Source organism: Notechis scutatus, chromosome 9, assembly GCF_049901735.1.
Source record: "Notechis scutatus isolate UNSWTSFEM ecotype Mainland chromosome 9, rNotScu1.2, whole genome shotgun sequence".
NCBI lineage: Eukaryota > Metazoa > Chordata > Lepidosauria > Squamata > Elapidae > Notechis > Notechis scutatus.
Window position 1 is genome coordinate 6407522 of NC_142017.1, and position 26232 is coordinate 6433753.

At 40.1% G+C, this 26232-nt stretch overlaps 1 protein-coding gene across 2 annotated transcripts in view; it reads left to right on the forward strand.

Moving 5' to 3' along the window:
- ZNF423 (zinc finger protein 423) overlaps window positions 1-25646 on the forward strand; it is a 250919-nt gene extending 225273 nt beyond the window's left edge. For both annotated transcript variants that reach the window (XM_026675896.2, XM_087971476.1), the window contains one exon: window positions 24859-25646. In XM_026675896.2, the coding sequence (XP_026531681.1) occupies window positions 24859-24888 (30 nt within the window). In that variant the 3' untranslated portion in view covers window positions 24889-25646. The remainder of the gene's footprint in view (window positions 1-24858) is intronic.
- The last annotated feature ends 586 nt before the right edge of the window (window positions 25647-26232 follow it).

Below are 26232 nucleotides of genomic sequence, written 5' to 3' on the forward strand. Positions count from 1 at the left end.
GGCAAGATAAGCGCACAGAAGCACGGCCATAATTCAAACAGTCAGGAAGAATGCTAGGAATGCAAGCCACAACTCTCAACACTAGATAGACTGCCCAGCTGGCCTCTGCCCTTCCCCAGCCTCCTCCACAACCTCCGGAGCCACACTCCCTGTTGGCTGTTCCTCCTCTCCCTTGGAGTCAGACTCCAACACGGGCATGACATCAACTTACAACAGTTCGCTTAGTAACTATTCAAAATTACGACCCTGAAAAAAGTGGCTTATGACCATTCTTTGCACTTAACAGCTGTTACAAGCATCCCCATGGTCACATGATCAAAATCCAAACCCTTGGCAACTGACTCCTATTTATGACGGTTTCAGTGTCCCGGGGTCATATGATCCCCTTTTGCGATGTTTGGAGAAGCAAATTCCATGGGAAAACCAGACTCACTTAACAACCATGTTTCTAATTTAACAAATGCAGTGATTCACTTAACATACAATTCATACAATACATTGGGGAGCAGCTAATAGATACACACATTTATGGAAGCTAAATGTGACCTCCTGAATGTTAATAAAAGATGAGGAGGCATTAGAAGGGAAGTGGTGGAGGTTAGATATATTTTGCAGCTCTAGGACGAGATTTAATGAGGACTTAAAATAGCTAAAATAGGATAAATTTCTGCTAAGCAAATAATTTGCTGTACTTCGTGGAAGCTTATTTATCCACAAGTAGAAGGACTTGACAACTATGGGAATATGTTGGCTCTTGAGTTAATTTTAAAGGGAATGTAAAAGCGGGGAAGAAAGCCGTTTACTTTTGTATCAAAGAAGAATAGATCCCTCATAAATTAGCCTTAAATTCCTTCAAACATCTCCTTACAGCTGCTTAATTTGCTGGTTGGGTAGGATTCATATGGAACTACTAAAAGGGGAGGATTCCTGCCTCTTTTCTCAGAAATAAGTCCCAATTTGATCAATGGATTTAGACTTCAATAAATAAGCTCAGAGCAATCTTTTAATGGGCAGTTTCCAGACTGACAAAAAAAAAAAAAAAAAACATAAGGAAAGAAAAAAAGAGAGAATCTGTTCTAAAGTATATTGAGCATGTATTGATTGCAAATAGGAAATAGTTCCATTTCTGTAATCCTTATAACTTCATCCCTTTCTTCTCAATAAACCTCGTTAAAGAAAAACCCAAGAATTGTGTATGGAAAAGGGAGCACAAGCCAAGAGCTTCAACAGATCCTTCACTCAAATGATGCTGGGATCATAGAACAGCTCTTGAATCCTTAGCTATTGACTATGATTCTTAGTCAATCGAACTGTGACCTAAACCTAAATACTTAATACTCAGTTGGCCAAAATTGCCGTAGAAGATTCAGTCTGCTCTTATGACTGCCTTCACTGAATATTGAAGTCCTTCACCTGAGGATTGTTTGCCCACAATAATATTGTTTCTAATATAAAAAGCATAGACCCAGAACGTTTTCATGTCATGAAAATGAAACATGGTTTACACACTTGCTCTTTAATTATCTATTTCCTAATACGTTAAAAATTACAAGTTGGTCACAACATTGGGAGATAGTTACGATCAGAGGTGGTATTCAGCAGGTTCTGACCAGTTCTGGAGAACCGGTAGTGGAAATTTTGAGTAGTTTGGAGAACCAACAAATACCACCATCTATTCTCTGCTCCGAGTCCCAGCTGATTGGCTAGGACTTCTTTTGTTGCCCTGCACAGGAGAACGGAGCTGGAAAGCAGGTTAGTGGGGTGGGGAGGGAATGGGGATTTTACAGTATCCTTCCCCTGCCACACCCACCAAGCCACACTCACAGAACCGGTTGTAAAAAAATTTGAATCCCACCACCGGTTAGGCTTATACATTACCCAGACCTTGGGTGAACTACAGATAACTTTGGATCTCAGGTCACGTATCTCTATGTTAAATGATCATTATCTGCTAGAAAAGTGACAGTTAACCAGGTTCCATAATGAAACTATAATCAAGCAACTGTGCATACAATTTATTATGAATTGCTGTTCGCCCCTTAGGGACTCCTCCAACTATGTAAGCAAACAGTGGGTTCGTCTGGCTGCCTTGGACTGTCAGACAGTTTTCTCCTTGAGAATGAGAGCTGTTTATTATAAAATACAGTGTACTGTTTATCACTGTAGTTATAATCTTCTTGGAGCCTTTGTTAATTTTCTGATTGAGTCAAAGTGATAAAGCTGGAATATTCTCAGCAAGGAACAGAGCACCAGGCCAATATTTGCTGGCTTGGAAACTAAGCCTGGTTGGGTCTGATTAATACTTGAATGGAAGATTTCTAGGAAATTCTAGGATTATAGAAACACTAGGAATTCAAGAAAAATATCCCATAAACAGCTATGGCTGTTTGCATACTGTTTTGATATTGTTGCTCATTTCCAGAAAACCTCAATCAGATAAGCCCTTGAAGGCAGACTCAGATCTGTCATGCTCATCTGGAAGAAAACCTTACTTTTATTTTCATGTTTAGAAATATGCATTATGATTTTGTTAGCAAAATGGCTATCGTCGTGATTGATGGAGAGCAGAGAAGAAATAATTTTATTTCAATTTTAATTTTAATTTCAAGAGTTCCCCAAATGAGTTTCAGCTATCAAGTTTAGAAGTTCTTTTAGGAGACCTTTTTCCTTTCTTGTGCATGTATTAAAAGTTGACTTGGAGTTTCCATGCTACATCCCATGCTCTGGATGGATGGATGGATGGATGGATGGATGGATGGATGGATGGATGACACAGAGATGGACCTTTTTCTGGATGTAAGACCCTCCTCCCCAGTTAGATCTTTCTGGCTCCATAAGCTTCTTTCAACTTGGTTTGTTGAAGGCATTTTGGCTTATTGATCAATATAGGCAATACATTTTCTATGGAATGAGATCTGCATCTCAGAGGGCAACGTTGGGGTTCTTCGTGCTTTTCACAGGATTGCTATTTTTATGTTAGTTATTTTTGCAGTTCTGCTGTTGGGTATGATTATTTTTAAAATAGATTATGAAGGCTATAGGTTATAATACAGAATTGCACTTGGGCATTGCTCTTGTCAAGGGTTGGGCAGTGGCCTTTCTCTGCTTTTCCTGTTGAGTTCCCAGTCTATTCACTTTGTTGCACAGAACTCAATCCTTGCAGAATAAACCAGCCTCTGTAAAATCTATTTTGGTTTTATTTTTTGACACATCAGAGCGTGATACAAGATTTCAAGAACTGTTTTTTGGTTTTTTTAAAAAAAGGAAATTCTTACTTGTTTTTAAAGATTACCGCTTCTAGTAGCACCTTTTTCTTATAAAAATTGTTTTTTTATTAAAAGCTATAAGCTGTCATGATTTACAACTCACATAAGCATGTGTCTTTTAATAACATTTGCTGGTTTATAAGAGATTTCTCTTTTAAAGCTACATTTGATTGTCATAGCAATATAGATTCTAATAAGATTCCTGGTACTGTATATCACATATCCCTCAAACCTGGAAAATTCCAAATAAGCCTTCCAACTGCTAGACAGTTGCACAGGCCACACCTTTTGCTTAGATATTCCAGTGATTTTAGAGGCTGTTATCATATTCTAGTAATTTGCAGCCTTTAAGAAAATTTAAATTGAAGGGTAGAGTAAACTGAGACAGTCGCTTGGGGTCTTTAATCAAAAGGGTGGGCCCAGACTTTCTTAATTATCTGAAAACTGCATTAAGCAAATTGTGAATGAGTGTGGTAAAATTTGCAAAGATGTTACAGGAGAGTTGTTAGTCTATGAGTCTCTTTCCGCCCCACTGTTTTGTGACGAGCCATCACCTAACGAATGAAATATTTGTGTTTAAAAGATTAGTTCCTACTGTTTGCTTGCATGCTGCTAATCATACCGTTCTGTTTGAAATGATGGCAGCCAAAAGTAATTCGAGGGATAGAACAGTAAAAGGATGGCTCAGGTAAGGAGGAAGGTATTTTCCTCCTTGGGAAGAAGGAAATAGCTTCCCTTCCTTCTTACCTGAGCCATCTCTTCCCTAGCCCAGGGGTTTTCTCTTCTTTCTTTGTTCTTTTTTCGATGGTTTGTGGGAGGCAGTAAATTCAGGCTTTATTCAGGGTTGGAGGTTAAGTCAAGCCACCAAATGGTTGGAGCCTTTGTATTCCACCATTATTGTATTTATAAATAACTCAAGGTGACAAACCCATCCGAAATATTTTCCTCCTCTACTTTTCCCCATAACAATCTTGTGAGGTGAGTTGGGTTGAGAGAGAGAGAAAGTAACTAGTCCAAGGTTACCCAGCTGGCTTTCATGACTAAGGTGGGACTAGAATTCCCAGTCTCCAGGTGATTGGCACAAAGTCACCTAGGCAGCTTTCATGGCTAAGGTACAATTAGAGCTCACAGTCACCATTTTTCTAGCCTGGTGCTTTAGCCACTCTTCCCCAGAAAAAGATATAAGAGAATTTGGTGCTATCCTTGAAAAACATAGATTTTTTTTTTTGTTACCCAGGGTTCTACTTTGCTTTTGTGAAGTATTACTTTTCTAGCAACCACACTGGAATTTCAGGTTTCGCATGTCCGAATTAAGCCAACCGAACCATTGAAAATTGTGCCACAATTCCGGTGTCATGGTTCCAAGGCTCCATTTGTTTGCACAGAAGCAAGGACAAACTCCTCTTTATTCCAAATGGTGCAAAATACCAGCTTGTTCATTAGTATAATTTGTGTTGTAGTTTACAGTTTGTGCTTGGCTTAGAAATCACACCTCAAGAGATGGATTTTTGTAGGGAAATGACAAAACTTGTTCTAAATTGGATGGGAAAACATTTATTCCATACATAATTTCTGGAAGGCTCCATAAAGCAATGAGGATCCCTGTTTTCCATTTCAGCTGCCCTTAAAACCCATTTCCAATTTTTTCCATAAAGGAAAGATTCCCTCAGATCCATTATTGTTTAATTCATTTAAAACAAAACCCCAAAAAAGACATCGTTTTGTTCTTACAAGGAGATAAGAGTTGGTGTAACCACACAATTCAGCCTTTTTTTTTTTTTTTTTAAAGAGGATTATTACAAAGGGGCTTGGAGCATTTTATTTAATTTTTAATTATTATTAGTTATAAAACAAATAAGTTACAAGGAAAACAAAATCTCTTCCAACCCTTTTGCTGAGTCTCAGTCAGGCACCATCAGATAATTATAACTAACATTAATTAAAAATTTACATTGCTCTAGGCATTTAACTTTCACTTCTAGTATGTTTTTGGCTGCAAATTTGTCATATGTTAGAAGGCATTCTGCTTCTCTAGAATTTTCAAAGCCTTTAGAGAATATTTTAATGGTATTAAAACCTCATACTTCCATCTTAGCCCCTTGCCCAGGGTGGAATATAGAGAGGTCAAAGGGCTACTATAGAAGGACAGTTTTTTTTCCCCTCCAGCCTGTATGATTAATTCTTCAATTTGCTTTTTTAAACATCTGCACCAGAGGTGATATTCAGCCAGTTCTGACCAGTTCTGGAGAACTGGTAGCAGAAATTTTGAATAGTCTCATCTGCCATCATCAGGCTTCTGTATAGTGTTCGTCTGTATAGAGTGGGACCTCGCCAAAACGTTGCCAAGATAGTCTTAATCTTACACGGGAAAAGACCCGAACACACCTAGACCTACATACCTGTACCCCTGAAAATCTACGAAAACACACACACACACACACACATACACATGTTTTACAGAACAGCTCCCTCTACCAGGATAACCCATTTGCTTGGCATATCCTGCTAATGGAGCTGCTATTTTGAAATAGGTATTTAAAAGTCCATACATAGCTTAGCGTTATAATGCGTGGTCAGATCCTAGCAGAAAAAGGGCAGGTGTGGCAGAAGAAAACCAGGTGGGAACCATAGATTAAATTGCGCAAACGTGCCCAAATACGTTGTGCCTGGGTTTTTTTCCCCCCAACACAGTAGAGCTGGCATTGGGAAGGGGCCTCGCAACCCGAAAGAGAAACGGGGAAGAGTCGAGAACAGAGAGACAAACTTGCCAGATTTGCCCGTTGAAACCTATGGCTGCTTGGCATTTTCTGCCTCCGGGGCGAAAGTCCAAACAACTTCGATGCAGGCACCTTGCCATCCCAGCAGATGGGCAGGCACGGACACTGCCAAGAGACAATGTGCAGCTTCTGGTCATAAAAGTCCGAATGTCTGGCCCCAGCAGCGGAGCCTCCAGACTCAGCGGCACAGACGCAGCTCGCTCTTCCTGCGAACCCTACGGTGGAGGTAGTGTGATAAAAAAAATATATACACATTCTGATAAATGTTCTCGTGAAGAGTCCGGTTCGGCCTTTTTCAGAACGATGGGCGTATTTAAAAAAGGAAAGGAAAGCCTTTTGCAAAGAGAGAGCAGAGTGAGATTCACGCATGCATGTTCAAAAAGGCACTTGGAGAAAGTCTAGGGCAGGGATGGCTAACCTTTTTCACGTTGCGCGCTGAAAATGCATGCGCGCATGCGCCTCCACTCATAATGCAATGCATGTGTGACCCCCCTGCCTCCCTGCACAGGCACGCACAACCCCCCTGCACGCGCAGCAAGTGCCTCTGTGCTTGTGCAGGCAACCCCCTGCTGTGCACCACTGCACATACACGCGCAACCCCCCCCCCCCATGTGTCCCCCACTCCCCATGCATGTGTGGCAGATACCCTCCCTCCCTTCCCATGGTCGCACAGTGATTAGAGTTCGATCCCGACCGGCTCAAGGTTGACTTAGCTTTCCATCCTTCCGAGGTGGGTAAAATGAGGAGCCAGATTGTTGAGGGGCAATAGATTGACCCTATAAACCGCTTAGACAGGGTTGTAAAGCACTGTAAAGTGATATATAAGTGCTATTGCTATTGCTATACCATTAATTAATTGAATTTAGACTCGAATCAAAATTTTGACCAGGTGTCGCTCCCCCCCCCCCCCGCAAACTCTTCAGAGGCTCAAAGGTAATCAAGCTGCTTCACACAGACTTGACTTTGTAAGTAATTTTCCATTTGGCTACCTGAATTGAATCTGTTTGAGTTCAGAAAAGCTCTTTTGCAGACACTCCAAAGTATCCAGATTAACTCACAGTCGTTCATTACAATTCACCACGCTCTTCAAACTTTCCTCCTCTGGATGGCCTCTTCAGTGCTGAGATTCTGTCCTGCTGCTGTACAACTGACTCCCTAAATCAAAGATTCACACTGTCCTAATCAATATAGCAATCTTATATCAAATCAGATCTCGCATTAGCTTTTCTCTGCTTTTCTCTCCGAATAGCAGCAGCTTTCCATGATCTTCAGTGGAAGGTCCTTCTCCTTTTGATCTGCCTTTCTTCAGAAACCAAGGACTTGACCTTGTAACTTCTCTGTTCCCAGGATGTTAAAAATATATATTTTTTTTAACTTAGTCACCCAAACTAGAAAGGGTAACTGAGAAAGGAAATCTTAGCTACCCTGATGCGTCCAGCACATTAACAAGAGACACAATCCTGTCCATATAAAATCCAAATTAGGAGAATATACCATAAAGAAATTGTATCCTGTGGTCTACCTCAGGTATGTTCTGATCTGACACAACAAACCCACTATAGTTACAATGATCCCTTTATCAGGAGTGCCAGATAAAATCCCAAAGGCCTACTTGGTTGAAACAAGGGCTGTTCTCCCTCTCCCTCTCCCTCTCTCCCTCCCTCTTTCACAAGTCTGTGTGGCAGGGAGATGAATAGTTTGTCTTCCACATCTATTCATCCCCGCCCCCTGCCTTTTATCCCCAGAGCTAAGGTGGGGCTTCGCTAGCAGCGGTGGCTCTTCCATCCCAAGTACCGGCCCATAGATTTCCACTGCTCTCCTCTCCTCTGCTTTCTGTGCATCCAGGCGTCAGGCACTGAATCCAGCTGTTCCTCCTCTTCCTCATCAGCCACTCCAGGCCTGGGGGCTGTTGACTCTCCATCTGAGGGCTGACGGATGGTCCAGGTTCTGCCTCTGCCCCCCCTCTCTCTCTCTCTCTCTCTCTCTCAACTCCAGTCCCTCTTCCCCCTCAGAGCTCTCAGGCTGCCTTGATGCTGACCTTGACTCCCATGCTTCCTCCTCCGATTCGGCTGCTGGAGGGGCCGGCGACTGACAGGCTGCAACACGGTAGTGCTTGACATACGACCACAACTGAGCCCAAATTTTCTGTTGTGAAGTGAGACAGTGGTTAAGTGAACAATGTCCCCATTTTATGACCTTTCCTGCAACAGTTGTTAAGTGAACCATTGCAGTTGTTAAATTAGTAACACGGTTGAATGAATCTGGCTTCCCCCTTGACTTTGCTTTTCAGAGGGTCTCAAAAGGGGATCTCATGACCCCAGGACACGGCGTTTGTCATAAATACATATCCATGTCTGAATTTTGATCATGTGATCATAGGACTTCTGTGACAGTTGTAAAGTGTGATTTTCCGGTGCTCTTGTAACTTCAAATGGTCACTAAATGAGCTGTTATAATTCAAGGACTACTTATACCACGGCTACATTTGACTTGATGTGACAGAATTGTAAATCTCTTCCATCCTACCCAATAGGCTGATTGCAATCATTCCAGAAGCTTCTGTGTATGAGGTTCATATTTGATCTATGAACGTCAAAATGTGGCCACAATTTTACCGGTGAGGAAAGAACATCTTATTTCAAACCTTTCCTGATTCAAGAACTATGGTGAACTTCAAAGATCTACCTTCATAATTGTTTTATTCTGAGCTCTAAAAAAATTAAACCTTAAAAGTGTCCTTCAGAGGGGGGTGGAATTGCCCTCGGGTCCTGTTAAGGTTAGGATCCCATGACACTTATTTTTCTCTGCATTTAATTGGTTTGCAGAATAGCTGAACTGTCTTGCTGATAGCCCCCTGCCATTGTTCTCTGTTAGTTAATAACATCATTTGGAAAATAGCCATAAAAACCAGCATAAATATAGTTAGATACGGGATATCCAATTTCAAAACAGCAAGGAGAATCCGTGTCGGGCAGCAACTAAAAGCGTGGTCCACAATTTCAAAATTCCTGAGTTCACACCTCAACTTGGCTACAATTTCATCAGGTCTTGGGAAATCTTCTGTTTTCAGGTCTTCCACAACATTATTATGTGACGAGCAATACTCCGCTGCCTGACGATTGTTGCAAAGAAGTATAGTGTGTTGCCTTGCACGCATGGCTTCGTGGTGATCGTGTTACACAATTTGAAAAATTTCAAAATATTGTTTCTAATTGTAGGTTAAAATTACCGGTGGTCCTTCAACTAATTGGGAACTTCTTGGAGTTAATTTAAAAAAAAAAAAAATCACCACTGGCTGAAATTAGAAATTTCCAATGTTTCAGTGTTAAAGGAAAATGGAGCCTTGTATCCGAAGTAAATAAGAAATAAAACCAAGCAAGATTTGGCATCTCCATTTAAATAAGATTCACAGAGGGGTGATTGAAAAGATCAGGGGTGGGATGCTACCAGTTCTGCCCGGTAGTAACACTGGTTTAATCTCACCCCTGGAAAAGATATCCAAAAAGATAATAGAAATCTGTTTGTCCTGATCCAAGTAGAAAATGCTAAATAGAAAATGCTAGTGTCCCAAGATCATGCCATCCCCTTTTGCAAGCAAAGTCAAAAAGGGAAGCCAGGTTCACTTGATAACTGTGTTGCTAACTTAACAACTGCAGTGATTCACTTAATAACTATGGCAAGAAAGGTCGCAAAATGGGGCAAAACTCACCTAACAAACATCTCACTTAGCAACAGAAATGTTAGGGTCAATTGTGGTCATAAGTCAAGGACAACGTGTAAATGAGTCAAGAATTCACTTCTGATGTCCGTAAAAGAATTCAAATGAATATCTTCCTTTTATTCTACCCCAATGGCTAAAACAAATGATAGTAATAGACTTACAACCAGAATAAAACATACATTGTGAACAATGAGTTTGCCTAAGAATTGCAGCATTTGCTTAACCACTGCCACCCCCAAAAAATGTAAAATGGGGCCAATCAAATGATGATCTGCTTTAATGTCCAACACGACCTACCACCATAGCTCCAGGCTCACTTATGGTCATAACGTCGAGGGCCCACGTTAACTACTAGAACAACAAAAGTAGGCTGATTGTCCAGACAAGCTATCTATATTTGACTGTTTTCAGAGGATGTGTGTGTCTCATCATTAAATATAATAGGTCTCAGCTGCATTTTGATCACTGAAGCATGCACACAATTCATCACAGCAAATTACGTAGGTCTTCATAACTTTTCTTTCTGCTTTCTTTGGGCTGGCACTTTTAGAGAACAACAACAGAACATGTATGGTGGGAGATGTTCTCTCTGCACACACACACACACACACACACACACACACACACACACACACACTTTTGTTTTGCTGAACAAAGATTCATGAATTAAAAAAAAAATAGAGAGAGAGAGAGAGAGCATTCCACACTCCCTTTTCCCGGAGTCTTGCAAAACTAGCTACCGTGATCCCAAGGCACATTCATTATTTATCTGTTTTAGTGAGTTTCTTGTCTGCAGTAAAAGATGGAGATGTTCACTTCGACATCTCTCTTTGTGCCAGCAGCTCTGATAGAAGTTAAGCATGTTTTATTTTTTATTTTATAAAACCTACAGCCATTTTTTTTGAAAGGAGAAGGGGGAATTACAAGTAGCACGTTTCTCATGGAAGCTTTGGCCCATTCAACTTGCTAAAATCTATTTGTTCTTTCATAGAATTAAAACTGACTTTGGGGAAGGGAAGGATCCGTTCTATATTTCTTAAGGGATGGGGGGTTTTTTTGAGGGAGAGGGAACAGCAATCTTGCCTTTGGCTAATTTCAATGAGAGATCATGTTCCCCCAAACTCACAGTTCTTAAAAAAAAATGGCAGAAGAACTTCAAGCTAGTCTACAATGAATGCTACGTGAAGAATGCTTTCTGTCACCACATGAGCAAAAAAGAGCAGTTCCTTTGTTGATTCTTGCCCTTATCTTAGAAGATGTTTAATCCAGTGATGAATAACTTCTGACTCTTACCAGAGGGCAGGATGAGAAGTAAGGGGTGGAAGCTTGTTCAACAGAGATCCAACTTAGAAGAAAGAAGAAATTTCCTGACAGTGAGAATCCTAAAGGTGCTTTTTTTCAAGAGGCCATTGGACTTTCTGGTTTTTTTCTCTGGAGATGTTTCCCTTCTCATCTAAGAAGCTTCTTCAGCTCTGACTGGATGATGGATGGGGAATTGAAACCAGTCAGAGCCGAAGAAGCTTCTTGGATGAGAAGCAAAACGTCTTCAAAGAAAATCCAGAAAATCCAGTGGCCTCTTGAAAAATGCACCTTTGGGACCATCTTGACCAGGATGACTGAGAATTTCCATAGACATTTAGTACTGATAGTGAGAACAATTAATCAATGGAATAGCTTGCCTTCTAGAGTTGTGGATGCACCATTGCTGGAGGCTTTCCAGAAAATATTGGACAACCATTTGACCAGGACAGTATAAGGATTCGTGCTTTGAGGGCAGGGGGTTGGGATAGAAGACCTTTGAGATCCCTTCCAGCCAGTGGTGGGATTCAATTTTTTTTACTATCGGTTCTGTGGGCGTGGTTTGGTGGACATGGCGTGACTTGGTGGGAGTGGCAGGGGAAAGTTACTGCAAAATCCCCATTCCCTCCCCACCCCACTAACCTGCTTTCCAGCTCCGTTCTCCTGTGCAGGGCAACCAAAGAAGACTCAGCCAATCAGCTGGGACTCAGGAGGCAGAGGATAGATGGGGGCGGGGCCAGTCAGAGGTGGGATTTGCCGGTTCTCCAAACTACTCAAAATTTCCACTAGCAGTTCTCCAGAACTGGTCAGAACCTGCTGAATACCACCTCTGCTTCCAGCCCTAGGATTATATGTTCTATGTTCATGACAGCTACATGGGGTGATTGTATAAAAAAGTGGACTCAATGTTTTCAAGGTTAAAATAGGTTCTCTACCATTGTCCTGTTCTTTTGTCAAAGAGTTCCTGGCCATCAGAAGCAATTGGAAATGTCAGCGAGTGTTGCATTCCCAGCATCGTATATCTGAACGTCCAAACAACAGAGAGAAAGAAAGCGGGTCTATTTTTAGACCGAGAAATCTGTGCCTCTTTGAGTTGATTGGCTTCCACAGAAAAGTGAAATTCCATCCTCCAGCATCAAACAAAACGGACTTTTACTATGTATGGCCTTTGAGCCAGAAAGCACGACAATCAAGTAGACCTGTAGTTATTGATAGTTGTCCGTATCTCTTTGTGAAGCCTGCCCTTCCGTTTAATGACTTATTCCTATTATCTTTTTTTGCACAAATGGGGCATTTTGCCCACCCCTTGCCACGTATTCCTGCCCGCCAGTGGTGGTTTAAATCTTTCCTACCCTATAAAGAGTTCCCCTTCCTTTATAAAATGACCCCATGCTTAGGGCTGCCTTCCAGAAGGGAAAAAGGTGGAATTCAGTCATATTGGCCCAAATCTGAACCGGTTTTATCTCTTGTCATTCAGATGTGAGACAGGCAAAGATGGCCTCCCAGGTTGCTCTTTGGGAGGCTGTCAAGGCAGAGAAACCAAGCTCTGATTTTTCACAATGTTCGGTTCTCAAAGTGCCCCTGCAGCCAACGGTGCCTCGGCATTGGTTCGCTCTACAGAGGATGTGATTAAAGGAAGCCTATGCTGGCCTTTGAAATCAGCCTTCTCTTCCCTTGTTCCGATGGATAAGGCGGCATCCGAAATCTCTGGAGTGCAGAAACCAGAACTCAGAGCGGGTCAGGCAGAACAAAAGCAAAGGGCATCATTTAAAACTACAAGGAGAAGCCAAAGGCTTGTTTCAAAATATATGTATTAGAGGGAGAAAGATGCTACCGACATCGACTTAACAGACAGCACTGACTTTAATATCAATCGGTCGAAAAGATTCACAGAGAACTTTATTTATCATTTGATTTAAAGGTCAGGGTCATCACTTTGTAATAATGAGTATCCCATTTAGATATTGTAGATAGATAGATAGATAGATAGATAGATAGATAGATAGATAGATAGATAGATAGATAGATAGATGATAGATAGATTGATAGATTGATAGATAGATAGATAGATTGATAGATAGTAGAGAGAGCGAGATTAGATGATAGATAGATAGATAGATAGATAGATGATAGATGGATGGATAGATGAATGGATGGATGGGTGGGTGGGCAGGCAGGCAGGCGGGCAGGCAGGCAGGCAGACAAACAGACAGAAAGCCAAAACAGTCATGGGGGTATTTACTCCAAATCTGAGATTACAATCTATTGGGGAGAGTTGATTTTATTTCTCTGCATATTGTTTTCCAGCCAAAAATCTCCTGTACCATCAAATTGTTACAGTTAACTGTACAGAGTTTCTCTGGGGATGATGGGAAGTTCATTTTGGTTCTCTTTAAAATGGGAAGTTGCATGGAATCATCCACACTGGGAGCATTAGGAGAGAAGCAACCTAGAACTAAGAAAAAAAATTCCTGACAGTGAGAACAATTAACCAGAGGAACGACTTGTCTCCAGAAGTGGCGGGTGGTCCAACACAGGAGGGTATTTAAGAAGAGATTGGACAACCATTTGTCTGACATGGTATAGGGTCTGCTGATTGAGCAGGGGGTTGGACTAGAAGATCTCCAAGGTCCCTTCCCGCTCTCTGTTATTCTGAGTGAACCATCATTACTGTGGATCCACTTCCATGAGTTGTGGGAAAATGTGAGCATGGCCTCTTTGTCACGCTTATCCAAATCTGCCGTGTCCCACCCACAATAAGACCTAGAAAGGCTAAATAGCAGAAAACGCTTGTGAATCACCTTTTGAGAGTTTTGCACACCCTGGGTACTCGTCACACACCTGCCCCAGTGCAGTGCAGCAGAGCTGGGCTGCTCAGCTGCCGTTATAATGAAGTCACGGTCGCCTTGCAAGCCAGAACTGCTGGATCAAATTCAAGGGACAGATGGAACGAGAAGCTGCAGAATTCAAATTAATTAACCAATGTGACACCATATCTCATGGCTTAAATAAAGATTAGGGGTGCTTTGATGCAAAAGAAAAGAAAAGAATCATTTCCCGCATTTGGTGCTAGAGATATTTTTTAGCGTTCTTTCTGTCTTGTGTCAAAACATGCAGATTGTATCGATACAATGTTTTCGTAGGAGGTTTTTTTTTTTAACGATTTCAGCTACCTTGGCATGCTTGTCTTCCTTCCTGATTCACCTGGTTTGTTCTTCCTTGTCTTTCATCGCAGATATAGCTCTGTCTAGGATCACCGTAAATCTACACTGGGCACGATCTAAAATATAAATCTTATGAAAAGTAGCTAGCGGTTTAGCCTTTTTACAGCGCTAAGTCACCTTCCGATTTTCCCCTGGAGAAATTTTAAGGATAAATCTACTTTTTCCAGGTTTTTAGTAGAGCTCCAAGAACATGCTTCACTTAGATGCACTCGTGGTACTGTATTGTGGAATTATTTTTATTTATTAAATTTATATGCTACTTTATATATAAGAGAACCAATTCCTTGTGTGTCCAATCAAGCAAAATAAAGCTACTCTGTTCTATTCAGTTCTGTTCTGTTCCATTCCATATTTTCTTTTCTTTTCTATTCTATTCCTATTCTATTTCTACTTGACTCATCTCTATTGTAAATTCTATTCTATTCTATTTATTGTTTTGTTCTATTCTATTTCTATTTCATTCCATTCATTTTTTTCCTGTTCTGTTCTATTCTAAATTCTATTCTATTTATTGTTCTGTCCTGTTCTATTCTATTTCTATTCCTTTCTATTCCATTCTATTCTATTCCATTTCTATTCTTTCTTATTCTTCCATTTCATTTAATTCCTTTCTCGTTCATTTAACCTGATATAGTTCTAACTTGCTTTTCTTTAGATTCTACAAAGAATCGCTTAAGATGGTGAGATACGCAGCATACAAATTTAATAAGTAATAAATAAAATAATGTGCTCTTCATATGTGCATGCTGATTGAGTTAAATAAAGTCAGCCAAGAAGCAAATATGTTTAAACTGGATGGAATTTTTTTAATCATTATCATAATTGTTTACTGTTGGAAGTAAGGGCTAAGAGATCTTTCTCCTTGCTAAGGTCAGAACCTTGGCAGCTTAGCATGGTGGCGATTAACCTAATTTTGGCACTGAACTAATTTAGGATGTATATTTAGGTTTTCTTCTATTTCATGCCTGAAAATTGTAGGAAATTGCGGTTTTTGTAGTACAGTAATGAGAATCTGCAAAAATGGGTCTGGGGCACAGATCAAGCACCCAAGTCAATTACTCAAACTGGTCCAGCATTTGGGGGTCTGTCTTTTTGTGTGTAGGGTGTGTGTGTGTGTGTGTGTGTGTGTGTGTGTGTGTGTGTGCCTGGACAAATCTGGCAAGATTTCAGAGTGGTTTGTCATTGCCTCCTTCCCAGGGCTGAAAGAGAGTGACCGGCCCAAGGTTCACCCAGTTGACTTGGTCTCTTAAGGTAGGACTAGGAAAAAGAAAAGAGGTGTAATTTTTTTTAAAACCAGATCCTAGGAAGATGTAATGAATCCACATTCCAAACAGCAGTTTGGATTTCTTTACAAGACAGCTGGTCTTTAGGAAAATATCTTTCTGAAGAAAAGCAAACGGCTCATGCAATCAACCATCTATGAGTCTTCTAAGTTTTGAGGCTGCCAGTATCCTAAGTTATACCAATATTGATGTTAATTAGTACCTTGAAGAAGGGGAAACGCCATGTTTTTACTGTAAGGAAGACATTTCACTTCTCACCCATGGAGCTTCTTCAGTTCAGCTCAGTCAGAACTGAAGAAGCTTCTTGGATGAAAAGTGAAACATTTTCAAGGAAAAACAAAGTCCAGTTGCCTTTTGAAAAAGCACCTTTGGGACAACCATGATCTGGAGGACTGAGAATCTTCCTAGACCGGGGTCCCCAAACTTGGCAACTTTAAGACTTGTGGACTTCAACTCCCAGAATTCTCCAGCCAGCATACAAACTTGGCAACTTTAAGACTTGTGGACTTCAACTCCCAGAATTCTCCAGGCTGGCTGAGGAATTCTGGGAGTTGAAGTCCACAAGTCTTAAAGTTGCCAAGTTTGGAGACCTCTGTCCTAGACCATTGGACTTGCTATCTCATCTATTACAAATCCTAAACACCCAATGAACTAATTCCTGGCATTGCACTGGACCTTGATTCTAGGTTAGAAATCTGATTTTCAACCTCAACAGTAAGCCTTCCACTTCCAAGCATATAATTAGCAACTGAACATTAGTTTCTGTCAAGATAGCTGCATGTTATTCCAAGGTATTCCACAGAGCTTGCCACTGTGTCAGAGATCGGTGGCCAGCCAGTTCTTCTGGGCATGAAACTCTTCCTGAGAACTTTAGTCCAAGTTCATGGAAGGAGACACATGAAGAGCAAGACTCTGGACTGTCAAAACAGGGATGAAAAGGCCAACTCTTGTCAAAAGAGTGCTGAGAATTTTCCATCTCTCTCTCTCTCTCTCTCTCTCTCTCTCTCTCTCTCTCTCTCTCTCTCTCTCTCTCTCTCTCTCTCTCCTCTCTCTCCCTCTCCCTCTCCCTCTCCTCTCCTCTCCCTCTCCTCTCCCTTTCTCTCTCTCTCCCCTCTCCCTCTCCCTCTCTCTTTCTCTTTCTCTTTCTCCTATTCTTCATACAGCACAAACAAAATCTTGTTTACCCAGTCAGATGGAAATTGTGTCTGGAGGCCATCATATGTCAAAGGTGCTTAAACATCTCCCGTAATATGTTCCTGGCAATGATAATTAAATGAGGGTTCATTTCCTTCTTTTTGCATTTTGATGGATAGCTAGGAAATGCCATCCTCAAATCTTTTTTTGACTTTTGGTGCCCTGCATCATACAAATCAAAGGTTGATGAAGTCATACTTTGGAAAAAAAATTCTCAAGAGCACGTTCTCCTTTGGGACAGGATATTATTTGTTGCCTTGTTTTAGTGGGTACCTCAATCCATCACCGTATGTTACACACATTGTCTCTCTTATAGGAGATTTCTGCTTATCTCTTAGTAATATATTCTCTGCTGTTGTTGTTCTTGTTTCTTCTTTTTTAATTTTTAAAGTGTTGTGTTCAGGAAGCCAAGGGATTTCCTTTATTTTTCTTCACAAAAGCATCAGTTTCTTTTTAAAGAAAATATGTAGTCCATTAGAGAATATGAGTTTTAATGATATCTCTGAGATATTGTCAGTTCCAGCTATGATCTCAGATTATTGCTTGCTAGTTCTGGGATTCCCAGACAAGAAAGAAAAGTGGGTAATCACCCTCAGATTTAAAACTTGTCACCCCAGTAAGTAACATGGTCAAGATATGGGTGATGAGATGCACAGGTTGAGTGGTTTTTCCCTACAGTTCATAAAATGAGTTGCTCTGTTAGATGAGGCCGATGACCCATCTAGTGTAGCATGGCTCAAACATGGCAGCATGGCAGCAAGGAAATAAATTTCTTCACAAGTCCCAGTATTTAGTTATTACTAGGTTAGCAGGCTCCAACTTCAAGCCCTCCTAAATAGGTAAGTGGCCTCAATGGCTCTCAGAGAGAATACAAACAACCAGATGACTGCAAAGAAATATGATCTTTCCATCCCTCCCCACCATCTTGTCAGAATTGATGAAGCTTCTTGGATGAGAAGCAAAACAACTCCTCCTCCTCCTCCTCTTCTCCTCCTCCTCCTCTCCTCCTCCTCTTCCTCTCCTTCCTCTCCTCCTCCTCCTCACTACCAACTATTGCTACTACACGTAGTATTGCTTCAATTACTACAATTGACATCAAGAAGGAGAATCAAAGATGGTTTTTGATTGAACTTCTCACCTTTGAGAGATAATCCTCTCTTTTTTGGGGGGGGGACAATCAGCTCCTTTTTCTTCAAGTTCAGGTTTTTCAACTCTGCAACATAATGGATGGAAAAAGATATAGGCCAAAATGGCATCTGCCTTGGGAAACCAAGAGTAGGCAGATAACTAACTGTACTTGCCTGTTACCTAGAATAACTGGATTGGGAATTAAGAGCAGCCTGGGTTACCTGCTATCAGTTTTAATGAAGTGTGGTAACAAAATTGGATTTGGAGTAGTCATTGAAAGCTGTTTATGGCACGCTCTTGAGTGCATTTACCGTTTTTTCGGAATTGCATGCTAGCGAGCATATGAGTCTTTAAGACAGGCCATCTGTTAACATCAGACCTTTGGATAACTGTCAAACCATTCTAAAAATAAGCATAGAGATACACAAACTGCCCAAGAGGACAAAGGTGACTCAATCTCTCTACTCTACTGCCCCAAAGCTGGCTTTCATCTGGCTTAGAAAAGAGAACAAAATAGCATGAGGGGCACTGAGATGATTTGATCCAATGGTTTCCCATTCAGAGGATGGATGAATGCCGCAAGCATCTGTGCCGTCCGGAACCAGCAGTGGGCCATAACATTTTTAAGCTGTGAGTTTGCACAATCCCTCTCTACGACTCCAGCGTCTTCTCTACTTACTCCCTTAAAACCATCCTTTTCAGTTCTATCAAATGAAGTCATAAAATCGCTCCTTGGATTGATAGTCTCATATTTTTTTAAGCATTTGTCGGGGCACAAAACGTTCCAAATTATTGACAGGATGTCTCATTTTGTACTTTTTATGTACACTGAGAGCATATGCACCAAGACAAATTTCTTGTGTGTCTAATCGCACTTGGCCAATAAATAATTCTTTCATTCATTCATTCATTCATTCATTCATTCATTCATTCATTCATTCATTCGAGTAAGCTCCTTGTTACGTATGAAGAAAAGAATATAGCGGTGCTGTTTTAAGCAGGGATTTGACAATCAACTTTTCTAATCTCCAGTTCAAGGGAACTTCCATTTGCCTCTTTGAGTTTCAACCGCAGTTGAAGAAAGAGAGCCAGATTTGCCATTCTGGGGTGGGGTTTGTTTGTTTTTTTGGTAAGAAATAAAGAAATGAAAAGTTGACTTCAGGATAGAATGAAATGGAATTTTCAAAGTAGTGTAGACAAAAGTTAATGTTAGAATGAGATGGATGTATTTTTTTTTTTACTTACATCTGTAACAAAGAAAGCCAGAAACTATTCTTTTTCTATTTTTCTTTCTTTTTTTGCACTTTTACTTTTTTTTGGAGTGGGTGGGTGGGTGGCAGTGGTGAAGATGAGAAAAGTGCAGGATCGGACCTCCCACCTGCCCCTCAGATGATTGGCACTGTAGGTCACAGCTGGGATGGGGAAAGCTGTGCATTAGCTGTGCATTAGGCAAAATATGCCCACCAAGCCATGCCCACCGAACCGGTGGTAAAACAATTTGAATTCCACCACTGGGGGGGGGATGAATGCGTGGGGTGTGTGTGGATGGATAGATGGATGGATGGATGGATAGATAGATAGATAGATAGATAGATAGATAGATAAGTAGAGATATAGGTATATAGAGATATAGGTAGATAGATGATAGATAGATCCGTCATAGATAGATAGATAGACAGACAGATATGATAGAGATTAGATAGATAGATAGATAGATAGATAGATAGATAGATAGATAGATAGATAGATAGATAGATAGATAGATAGATAAGTAGAGATATAGGTATATAGAGATATAGGTAGATAGATAGATAGATAGATAGATAGATAGATAGATAGATAGATAGATAGATAGATAGATAGATAGATAGATAGATCCATCATAGATAGATAGATAGACAGACAGATATGATAGAGATTAGATAAATAGATAGATAGATGATATAGAATATAGATAGATAGATAGATAGATGATAGATAGATGATGATAGTAGGTGGTAGATAGGTAGATAAGTAGAGATATAGTAGAGATATAGGTACATAGAGATATAGGTAGATAGATGATAGATAGATGATAGATAGATAGGATAGATGATGATAGATCAATAGATACATAGGTACATAGATATATAGGTAGATAAGTAGATAGATAGGTAAAGATATAGGTACATACAGATATAGGTAGATAGATGATAGATAGATGATGATAGGTAGGTAGATAGGTAGATAAGTAGAGATATAGGTAGAGATATAGGTACATAGAGATATAGGTAGATAGATGATAGATAGATGATAGATAGATAGGATAGATGATAGATAGATCAATAGATACATAGGTACATAGATATAGATATATAGGTAGATAAGTAGATAGATAGGTAAAGATATAGGTACATACAGATATAGGTAGATAGATGATAGATAGATGATGATAGGTAGGTAGATAGGTAGATAAGTAGAGATATAGGTAGAGATATAGGCACATAGAGATTTTGGTACTTATTATGCACTATGGCAGTAAAGATCCAATTGAGCCACCTTAATTCTCCTGCAACGCTGTTAAGTGGAACACCCTTAACTTTATATAGAAACTCTGGTTTGTTGTTTGCATCCTTCATTCCAAAAACATCTCATTGTATGGAGCTCTTTCTCTCTTCCCTAAACAATGGTGCTCCTTGCCAATCCCCGTACCTTCCCATCCCAAAGTGTGCAAGCCTTGGGCTGAAGCTTGGAGCTTCATAACATTGTCACATTTCCAAATTCTACGCCACGATTGTCACCTTGTGGCCAATCCTTGGAAATGCACAGAATTGAGTGCTTTCAACAGAGGCAAAGCTGGTAAGCCTTGATTTCCCTTAGTTAAATGTGGCTGCCGGCACTTTTCTTCAGAGAAAAAGCAACTTTGCATGACATCAGTTTTCCTAAACTATGGGAGGAAACAAAAAGGTTTGGGAAAAGTTGAAGTCGGCGCATTAAATGTCAAGCCAATAAGTCAAAATTACAGTTCATTTAGACTCGGCTCTCACTCATTTTTCCTACTGAGATAATTATAAAAGAAAATCTCGCAGCCTATTATGAAATCTCAGAGGCAATGGGTGAAAAAGTGATAGTGAAATTATTTCAAGGCTGGGTGTTTTCATTTTCTAGGACAGTGGGGTTCCTACAAAACCCCCCCAATATCTATCTATCTATCTATCTATCTATCTATCTATCTATCTATCTATCTATCTATCTATCTATCTATCTATCTATCATCTATCTATCTATCAATCATCTATCTATCTATCTATCTATCTATCTATCTATCTATCTATCTATCTATCTATCTATCTATCTATCTATCTTATCTATCTATCTATCTATCTATCTATCTATCTATCTATCTATCTATCTATCTATCTATCTATCTATCATCTATCATCTATCTATCTATCAATCATCTGTCTATCTATCTATCTATCTATCTATCTATCTATCTATCTATCTATCTATCTATCTATCTATCAATCATCTATCTATCTATCTATCTATCAATCATCTATCTATCTATCTATCTATCAATCATCTATCTATCTATCTATCTATCTATCTATCTATCATCATCTATCTATCTATCTATCATCTATCTATCTATCTATCTATCTATCTATCTATCTATCTATCTATCATCTATCTATCTATCTATCTATCTATCTATCTATCTATCTATCATCTATCAATCATCTATCTATCTATCTATCTATCTATCTATCCATCCATCCATCCATCCATCCATCCATCCATCCATCCATCCATCCATCCATCCATCTATCTATTAGACCACAATCTTCAATACAAGGAAATATGTGTAGCTCAGGGCTGAACTGTGGAGTTCGTGAAGTTCTTGGTACGTTCTGAGCTCAGTTGTTTGCTTGCAGATGTTAGATAACATCATCAATGCTAATTCCACACTTGCTCTGATGATATTACCTAGTTGGGTAATGAAATGTCCGCAAGTAAACAACCAAGCAAGACCGAGAATACCATACTACAGTCTTCAGTCCAGAGAAGCCACAATATCCCATACTTTATAAACCATGCTAAAGGAGAAGCAAACTACCCCAGTTCATTGACTTCAAGATATATGGGACTTCAGTTCTTAGTTATGGGATTTGAAGGCCAATACATCTTTGTTGTTGTTGTTAGTTGCAAATTCATGTCCGACCCATCGTGACTCCATAGACATTGTTCCTCCAGGCCTTCCTGTCCTCTAACATCTTCTGGAGTCCATTTAAGCTCACGCCAACTGCTTCAGTGACTCCGTCCAGCCACCTCATTCTCTGTCATCCCGTTCTTCTTCTATTGCCCTCAATCTTTCCCAGCATTAGGCTCTTCTCCAGTGAGTCCTTCCTTCTCATTTGGTGGCTAAAATCTTTGAGTTTCATCTTCAGGATCTGGCCTTCTAAAGAGCAGTCAGGATTGATCTCCTGTAGGACTGACCGGTGTGATCACTTTGCAGTCCAAGGGTCTCGCAGGAGTCTTCTCCAGCACCAGAGTTCAAAGGCCTCCATTCTTTGGCACTCAGCCTTCCTTATGGTCCAACTTTCACAGCCATACATTCCAACTGGGAAAATCATAGCATAGAAAGCCAATACACCTAGAAAGTACCAACTTGGAGGATGCTAAAGGAGAACCTCTACCATGAAAAAAACAAAAAAAATTAGGAGCTGAAGGGAACTAACTACCTCTGTGGCCATCTGTTCGGCACCAGATGAATCTTTTCTCAAGAACTCATCTCTACTTTTCTGAGAAGGTTTCAGGTCTAAAAGCAATGAAGAGGTGGTAATGTCGTAGACATTGGCACAAGGGACTGTTTGAATAATGAGGTCTCCTGCACTTTGAGGAGATGGGTTTTCCAGATGACATTCCCTGCCTCTGAGATGTGACTTCCGCTTGCATTAGATTAGAAATGCTACTATGGCACAGCATTAGGTTTTATTTAGCGTCTTGGCAAAGGACAAGACAGGATGTCTGATCTGTAATATTTCCCTTAAGGGAAATTAGGAAAAGAAAGAAAGAAAGCTAATTGCCGAAGTGTGCAATAAATATCATCCTTTGACCAAGCCTAGATAACGCAACTGCCATTTTCACAAATGGCCATTTAACCCTTTTATCTTGGGCAAAACCTAGTATCCAGAACTTTGTTCTCCTACATTGTTTTACTTCTTTTTGGGGGGTGAATTTAAGGGCTGTCCATTGGCAATAACAACACATCTTCTCTTGGTGGTGTCTCCTTCATCGTTTTGCAGCAATTGACCGAGACGAATAGATTTTATAACCCAGTCTTGTTGCTCAGGTCCTTTCTGGAAGTTTTCCTTCAAGATCTAAGCCTTAGTAAAGACCATACTTGGAATACTGGATCCAGTTTTTGTCGCCACATTGTAAAAAAAGATGTTGAGACTTTGGAAAGCAGAGAAAAGCAATGAAGATTAAGGACTTGGAGGTTAAAACGTATGAAGAACAGTTGCAGGAATTGGGTATGGCTAGTCAAGTGACAAGAAGGACTAAGGGTGACATGATAACAATCTTCCAATATCTCAGGGGCTGCCACAAAGAAGAAGGAGTCAAGCTATTCTCCAAAACACCAGAAGGCAAGACAAAAAGCAATGGATGGAAAGTAATCCAGGAGAGAAGCAACCTAGAACTAAGGGGGAATTTTTAAAAAAGTGAGAACAATTAACCAGTGAAATAGCTTGATTCCAGAAGTGATGGGTGCTCCATCACTGGAGGCTTTTAAAAAGAGACTGGACAGCCCCTTGTCTCAAATGGTCTAGGATTTCTTGCTTGAGAAGGAGGTTGGACTGGAAGGCCTTCAAGATCTCTTCCAACTCTGTTATTCTGTTCTATATTATTATTATTATTATTATTATTATTATTATTATTATTATTATTATTATTATTATTATTGTTGTTGTTGTTGTTGTTATTTACACTGAGAGCATTTGCACCAAGACAAATTCTTTGTGTGCCCAATAACACTTGGCCAATAAAGAATTCTATTCTATTCTATTCTATTCTATTCTATTCTATTCTATTCTATTCTATTCTATTCTATTCTATTCCATTCCATTCCATTCCATTCCATTCCATTCCATTCCATTCTCTCCTGTACATTCTATTCTATTCTATTCTATTCTATTCTATTCTATTCTATTCTATTCTATTCTATTCCATTCCATTCCATTCCATTCCACTCCACTCCACTCCACTCCACACCACTCTATTCTCTATTCTCTATTCTCTATTTTCTTATTCTCTTATTCTCTTATTCTCTATTCTCTATTCCTATTCCTATTCTATTCCTATTCTATTCTATTCTATTCTATTCTATTCTATTCTATTCTATTCTATTCTATTCTATTCTATTCTATTCTATTCTATTCTTCGTGCCAAGTGAAAATGAGGAAGAGGGCAAGGAGGGAATGGGTATCCCTAAGTCATCAAGAGAACATGGTTTAATTGTTGCAGCTTCCTTTGCAGTGGGTTAGCCCTGCACCTGGATGTCCTGAAGTCCTAACGGATGGTCCATGGCAAGGGGAATTTGGTTGCACGATGTTGTTCTTTCGTCCTTTTTTGTCATGTTGCTTTCTGTCCTCCCTCCCTTTTCCCCCTCTCCTTAAGTTCATTGCTGGCGTTAACAGATCTGCTGATACAAAGCAAATATGTCACATTGGCAGCTGTTACTTAGGAGTCTTTTTTTCTCCCCTTCCTTCTCTCGCCTTCCTCCTTCTCCTCCTCCTCCCCATCCCACCTCAAGCTCCTCTTTATTGCATTTTGTTTGGGAATAATTGCAAAGCTTTTATGTCGAATTCTGCATAAATGCCACTGAGTAGGAGGGCACGGGCTTGCTTTCTATTATTCTGCCCCTCACACACGTCTCCTTTCTCTCTTCCCCCAACCCCCAACCCCCCCTCCATCTCTTTCCAGAACCACACGTTGAGCCAGCATGCTCAGTGAGCGTAGCACGACAGGAGACCTCTCTGCGGAGGACTTGACGGAAACTCAGTGGGGAGGACCATTTGAACATTACATCCAATCAAAGTGTCATTTGCAACCCAGATGTAAAACTCTAATGATTTGGCCATGAGGCGCTGCTATTATAAGCAGCTGGAAATGAATATTAATGGAAGAGATTAAAAGTATTCCATGCGCAGTATTTTTTATTGTCCTGTTTGAGCTAAGTGAACTTTAAACCTTCTGCTTCTGATTGAATTTATAGTTGCTAGATAAAGAAAAAAGAAAAAAAAATCTGCTTTTGATGCGCTTATTCCTTCGTTGCTTCTTGTATTATACGGATAGTTCTAGATTTAGGAGTGTTTCCTTCCCCCCACTCTCTCCTTTTGTTCTTTCTTTTTTCTTCCTTTCAGTTAGGACTTTTTTTTCCTTCCCTGTTTAACTGCTTTTTTTTTTTTTTCATTGCAATTTTTAGGTAATTGTGCATCGTGATGTGATGGCTTGGCTATTGTCTGAATATATTATTTTTTACACTCTTTTGTTTTGGTTTTTTGGTTTTTTTTTTTAACAATTAAAGACTAAATGCTTTGATTGGATTTGCCAGTTCACCGGACAGTGATTAATAATAATAATAATAAATAAATAAAATGTAATAATGAATTTCATCAGTTTCAGTGCAACTGGATGATCTGCTTTATAAATGTGACTGAATCTGATTGCATTAACTAATACAGTTCAATAAAGGGAATACATTGGATGAATGTCAAGTCCTTGATTTCCCCCTTAATGGATGCTACAGGTGATGTTTAAGAGCAAAAACGTCAGACGGGAATAGCTTGTAAAGTCTAGAATTTGCCACTAAATTTGAAGCCCCCAAAAGTCACCAAAAGGTAAGTTGGGTTTTCTAAAACGTTGTCAACAAAGTTTACATCTCTCTACAACTGCACCTTTTTACAGGGGTGGGATTCAAATTTTTTAACAACTGGTTCTGTGGACGTGGCTTAGTTGGTGGGCGTGGCTTGGTGGTCATGTGACTGGGTGGACATGGCATGGTGGTCATGTGACTGGCTGGGCATGGCCAACTCAATATCACTCACATCGAGGCACGCATCTCCTCGCCTGGCCTCTCATGACTGTGGGGATGCTGCAACAGTCGTAAGTGTGAAAAATGGTCATAAGTCACTTTTTTCAGTGCCATTGTAACTTTGAATGGTCACTCCACCCAAGCAAAATACCATCAAAGGAGAGGGAAAAAACTCCAGAGACTTTCCTGAGACAGGAAGTCTAGTCCTGCCAAGAATGTAATCAGGGTTAATGGAGAGGCAGTTTCCGTAAGCAACACCAGAA